We start from the raw sequence: 6,000 nt of genomic DNA, 5'->3' as shown, positions 1-6,000 counted from the left end.
CACACACACGACACACACCATCGCAACCACAAAACTCACACACCATCTCACCCTCGCGCTGCATCTACTCACCCCTCACACTCAAGAATACCATATACCAAGTAAGTCTCTTATACTCCCTTCGGTGATGAGTAAAGCCGTTATTTAATCCGGGAGCGGGAGGGGAGATTTCCAATAAAGCAGAGAGCGTATTAAAAGGTTCCGGCCCGAGGCTGGATCCAACAGCAGTTGACTGATTGTTTTAAATATAAAGGGACGCGTTGAGAAGGCGAGGGAAAAAAAAAGGGGGGGATGGGGGGGGGGGGGGTGGAGGGACGGAGGCTGATGAGATAATTTCGTGGATATAGTCCTGTAGAGTAAACCTCCAGTGTCTCCCGATATCTTCAAAGTGTCTCTTCGTCTTCCTATACCTCTTCCTCTTCCTCTTCTTTTTCTTCTTCCTATTCCTATTCCTCTTGTTCGTCCTCTTCTTCTTCTTCTTCTTCTTCTTCCGCTTTCTTGGTCTTCGACTTCTTCGTCGTCGTCTACTGCTGCTGCTGTCGTTGTCGTTCGTCGTTCGTCGGTCTCTCGTGCGCGCGAGCTCTCTCTGTATAGATCGGATCCCGTAGTAGTTTCGACGGTCGAAGAAGTCTTCAGCAGAGGAACGTTTGGATCAGTCAGCAACGGCGAGTTGATGAATAAGAAATTCCCAGTTCGGGGCTCGGGACGGCAGGCGAAGAGGGGGATCGCGCTTGCTTTATTGGGGGTCACGCGCTCTGCCTGCCTAGGCTGGAACCTTTGGAAGGAGGGATGACTCATCGGATTATGTCATCGCTCGCTCTGCTGCCATTGGCCGGAGGCTAGTGCGCGGACCCACCCTGCTGACAAACACTCTCGCTCTCTTGCCCAGCCCGTTGTCCTGCTAGTTGGCAACCAGGCGGGCTACGGTGCGCAAAGTGGGCGGTGGTGGTGGTGGACAGGCAGTGGATGGAACAGGTGGACAGACAGGACAGTGCACAGGACAGTGGATAGGACAGTGGACACGGTGTGTTTGAAGGAGTGTGGGTAGGGAGTGTGGGTTGTATCCTTAAACACGGCCTGCACGAGAAACAAACCTCGAGTTCCAGACGCTCATCCTGTTCCTGGCGGATACATTGCTCCGGCAGGTCACCTAAGCAGTGCACCAACCCTTCGCCGCGGAAAGTCATCTATCTCATCACTTCCTGTGTGTGTGTGTGTGTGTGTGTGTGTGTGTGTGTGTGTGTGTGTGTGTGTGTATGTGTGTGTGTGTGTGTGTGTATATGTGTGTGTGTGTGTGTGTGTGTGTGTGTGTGTGTATATGTGTGTGTGTGTGTGTGTGTATATGTGTGTGTGTATATGTATGTGTGTCCGTGCTACTTAACTACTACTACAGAGTATGATAGTACAAATCCATCCTCCAGCTAAAAGGACCATCCCATATCTCTCCATTCTCCCCGAACTGCGAACCCCAAACGGGGCGGGATAACAAGGGACAAGAACTAACCCGCCCCTGAACTAACGAACAAATAGCTCACTAGTATGACAAATCCCGCCTACTACTGAGCTACTTTAACCATTTCCTCCCTCAGTTGGGGACCCGGGGACCCAAGGGGACCCAGCTTCCATCCCACACATACATATACCTTCTTTCCATCCCATGTCCATGTTAGGGATTGCACCGCAAAGCTCCGGGGGAGCCATTTAGTCAGATCACTTTTTCCCCTCAGAATTACCCCTATCCCCCCTTTGCTGAAACCGCCCAATCTCGATTCTGAGACGGGTTGATTTCAGCTGACTAATATGGGGGCGGCGTTTTAATTCTATTGTTGGATGTTTGTCAGATACTTTTATTACCAATAATAAGCATGTTGGCGCAGCGGAAGCGCGCCGGGCTCATAACCCGGAGGACCTTGGATCGAAACCAAGACATGCTAGATATATAAATATCGAGAAAGAGTTTTTTTTTTTTCCCCATTGAGTTTATGTATTTATATATTTTGCCAACCTTTTTTTTGGGTTTGTCATGAATTGAAAAAAGGAAAAAAAAAGAAGGAAAACCTTAGCATCCTTTTAGAAATAGGTTTTCTTGGTTTTTGAAAAAACTCTTCTTCGGGTCTAAGGTTGTATGTAGTGGTGGCTAGAGGGTTGGCAGAGTTCTTTCAGTCGGACTTTTTGACTGCGTTTCCGCTCCTTGCAGCTACCGCATTACGATGAGAATATTGGTAGAGAAACTATTGAGAGCACTTAACATGACAGCTCTGAGGGGGGGGGAGAGAATAGGAGGACAGTCAGGTTTTCACATTATGGTTATGCAGGTGCTCTCAAAAGTTCGAGCAGAAAACTGCGCCCTGCCTGAGAAGTTGCAACATTTCAGAAAAGCCCGGGATCACAATGTTACTAAGTAAAGCAACACAACGAAAGTCGACACAGGAATGTGTGCTATATGCCATAGAGAGATAATAAAATGAACCGAGACACCGAAATCAACCCCTCAAGCTTGATATATGACCTAGCCAGATATTGGAAAATCACCGGCCGAAGGAAATTAACATTGTAATAGATAGATAAATATAAAAAAGACAGGCGAAAAGTAATTGGAAAATCAATCTAGAACGAGATAGCAAAATTCAAATCGCAAACATGAGTAATCCCATCACGCGCAAAGCAGTCTCATCGGCCTTGCCCCAAGGGGTCGACGCCTTCTCCAATTCAATCTGAGGAATCCATTCTTCAAATGAACCCCCATAACCCGCTCAACAAACAAACTACTGCCCCTTTTTCTCCGCCGCCTTCAGGCTCAGCTCCGCGTCAATAATTCCTTCCCCAACAATGCTCGACTCCCGCCACCCCCGCTGCCTGCCCCAAAACAAATCCGACGGCGACGAATCATGCTGGCTGAACCTGCGCGCATCCTCCTCCAATGACCCACGCGTGATCTTCGTGCCAACATGGACCAGGCCCTCCTCATCCCCACGGGTGGTGGCATCAGGCGAGTGGCGATGTTGTTTCTCAGCCTCAGCCGTAGCCGTAGCAGCATCCTGCGCCTCCCCCGCCACAACCGCATCGAAATACTGCTTCCTGACCAAAAACCGCTGCACCTTCTCCTGCCTCGTCGCCGGCGTCTCAATCTTGGAAATAACAACCTGCACCCCCATCCTCACTAGCAAATACAAATGCTCAGAGAAGAAGATGACAAGCAGCAGCACCCACCCCTTGATCAGACTCGGACTCCCGTCCGGTCCCACCCCGTCATTCGAGAACAGATACACCAACGCCGCATTCGTAATGCTGCCCAGCCACGCCAGGAACTCCAGCGAGGACACCCAGGAGCCAATAGTGTCTGTGCGATGGGGTACGGGCCGCCGGCACTCAACGCACATCTTCACGAAGTCCGATCGCAGCTCGACCCAGTTGTTTATCAGGAATGAAACCGGGACGAGAGGCCAGACGACGGAGACGAGAGAGAGGTAGCCGAATTGCACGACCATCTCGCGGTAGTCGGCGGAGACGTCGTAGTCGCTTAGCTGGGCCTCGGAGCGGACGCGGGCGAGGAATTTGGCTTCGCCCGGTGCGGCTTCCAGGATGGCTGCAGCGGTGCTGCCGCTGGCGGAAGCTGCTTTGGGTGTGGATGAGCCGCTCTTTTCGGCCTTTTCCTCGGTGTATTCTTGGTATTTGCGGAAGAGTTTGCGCTTGATGTAAGGTAAGGCAACTTCTAGGCCCTGGTTGACGATTTGGGCGGTGACGGTGAAGTAGATGACCTGCTTGCGGAGGCGGGATGGGTTGATCTGGAAGGATACTACGGCTTTTCGGGCCGAGTTCTTGTTGTCCGCTGATGATGATGACGATGACGACGAGGCGAATGGGACGGTTTTATGGAAGATATCCAGATACGGCACTATTACTTTCCCAAATGGGACGTAGACGAAGGCTGTAAGCAAGACTGGGAGGTATGATGTAATGAAGTTAAGGACGAAGATTTTATGCGTCAGTGCCATGTCGTAGCCGTCCTGGGTCTCGTAGTTTTCGTAGTCGGTAAGACGCGTGGCCACCTTTGTTAAGAGGGTCGAGATTGTAGGAACGAATAGCGAGAGCAAGATTGTGGGAACGAACACCTGTTTTTACCTTGTAAGCGAGATATTCCACATCTCATTGTCGGAACAAGAGGGTCTGTAGTGAAGCCTACTAGGTATGATTTAAATGGCCCGGCATATACTTCAGAAATAAAGATCTCAATGGCGAAACAGGTTGCTATTAGGGTTCCCAATGCAAGGATCGCAACGATGGCAAACGGGATTTGAAGAAGTTGTCTCCCGATCCGTGTTGTTTTAGGGAAAAACAGCACTTCTTCGCCAGTCACAGGATCAATGCGTTTAGACAGATACTTAAACTCCCTCCTCTTGGTGCGGATTTCAGAAACATTCTTGACCTGCCAGCGAATGCGCAGATCCCCTTCCTGCCGCTTCCATAGCTCAGTAAACACAACGCATGAAAGGCAGTTCACTATAGCATAGGTGATGGAAAAATGGCCCAAGAGGACCCAGCAAGCGAATCCAAAAGCAGCAGGAAAGATGAGGAAAGAAAAATATGACTGTAAAAAGGCAAAGTAGAAGCCAATTTTTTCTCCGTGATGATTTCGAATCTGATCAAGGTCATCGACGGTGAGAAAGGTCTTGCTACTCCAGGACTTTAACCACGTCTTGTTGAGGAGTTTGTCGTGCAAAGGGAAGATTGAATCTACATGATTCCATTCGCCATACTTAGGCGTGATTCCTGCGCCACCTTCGCTGGAGGGCAGGGTGATCATATTGTAGACCATGAGAAGACGTTCTGCGTCTGTCTCCGGAACACATGAACCCTTTGCATCGGGGTCAGGTCGAGAATTGCGTATACCATGCAGCCAGTCTTTTACCCTGTGAAGAAATGTTAAAATGCAAGAACCCAAGTTGAAACGGCGTATATGGCGATCAGGCTAAGAAATCCAACTGAGGGGGGGGGATTCGCTTACCTGGAACGGTAGACAGCTTTACCAACGAACTTTTCCTTGGCCTTCACAAAGATGAGAAGGCTGGAGTCCTTTCCTGGACGAACCTCAGTCTGCAGTCCGACGTCAGATAAAGCCGAGATGAGCTTCTTGAATTGCTGTATAGCGTCATTTTTGTCTGATCGCTCCGTCAGCTATGGTGCTTTTCTCAAAAGCCAAAGCATTGTTTTAACATAAACCGGGACCGACAGTGTGACAGCACGAACCAACGTTGGCAAAGCGGTAGAGAACTACATAATCCACGTCGAAATTCTCCGTCAATGCATTTCTACGAGCGGCGTCGTCTCCCATGGTGGGCTAGAACATGTAATGCGTCTATATGGCTACTGGAGGTGCATAGCAGGAGAGTCTCTGAGCAGCGTTCACTGACGGTGACAAGAAGATGCTTCGAAGATGCTTTGCGGTGACGTTAGGTGAAGCTCTTTTCAAGTCTGCGTTGGAATTGCCAGTTCCAGCCTAGAGCCGCACCAAGCCCGCCCGGAGATCGCGCAGTTACGTCATTGTCGAATAGGAAGATCGCTGCAACCCGATCGGGCCTGGTTAGGGTTTTGGTGGATGGAGCCCTATATCAGAGAATTAGCGAATAAGTCCGCGGGTTGGAACGATTGAAGACGCCTTGAAGATGGAGAGGAAGATCAGCAGATTATAGAGATTCATTGATGTCTATGGGATATTATTCTGCTCTCGAGGTCGGTAGTTATGTTCAATTTTCAGCGGAGAGAGCCATAGCTCCTCAAGCAGTTCAGAATAGTTCCCGAGATCAGAGCCATCAGCAGTCACTAGGAGCCGGGGCCTGAGACGATAGAAGTTAACCCAGTAGGGGCAATGTGAAACCCTACTCTGTGGTGGACTGACTGTGTTACCTATATTTCCATTTTAAAGCATAATATTTCCCAAAAGCCACCCATATCAATCCGAAAAACGTCCAGAGATAACATCATATTTACAGGAGCTATTAA

General features: G+C 49.6%; 2 protein-coding genes and 1 non-coding gene across 3 annotated transcripts in view; 1 reads left to right on the top strand and 2 right to left on the bottom strand.

Moving 5' to 3' along the window:
* PADG_11062 (uncharacterized protein) overlaps positions 1 to 94 on the bottom strand; it is a gene marked incomplete at both ends in the record, with an annotated part of 1,611 nt that extends 1,517 nt beyond the window's left edge. The window contains one exon of the mRNA XM_010758363.1: positions 73 to 94. Within this exon, the coding sequence (XP_010756665.1) occupies positions 73 to 94 (22 nt within the window). The remainder of the gene's footprint in view (positions 1 to 72) is intronic.
* Positions 95 to 1,862: 1,768 nt separating this feature from the next.
* Positions 1,863 to 1,934, top strand: PADG_11061. Its single transcript has one exon. It is a non-coding gene; the product is annotated as a tRNA-Met (tRNA).
* Positions 1,935 to 2,765: 831 nt separating this feature from the next.
* On the bottom strand, positions 2,766 to 5,332 carry PADG_00175 (uncharacterized protein; the record flags this gene model as incomplete). Its single annotated transcript, XM_010757421.1, has 4 exons — positions 2,766 to 4,112; positions 4,184 to 4,910; positions 5,006 to 5,159; positions 5,248 to 5,332. 4 exons carry the CDS (start codon positions 5,330 to 5,332, stop codon positions 2,766 to 2,768), a joined length of 2,313 nt encoding a protein of 770 aa, XP_010755723.1.
* Positions 5,333 to 6,000: the final 668 nt, after the last annotated feature.

This window comes from Paracoccidioides brasiliensis (assembly GCF_000150735.1).
Source record: "Paracoccidioides brasiliensis Pb18 unplaced genomic scaffold supercont2.1, whole genome shotgun sequence".
Taxonomy (NCBI): Eukaryota; Fungi; Ascomycota; class Eurotiomycetes; order Onygenales; family Ajellomycetaceae; genus Paracoccidioides; species Paracoccidioides brasiliensis.
This window is presented reverse-complemented; position numbering and strand designations above follow the sequence as displayed.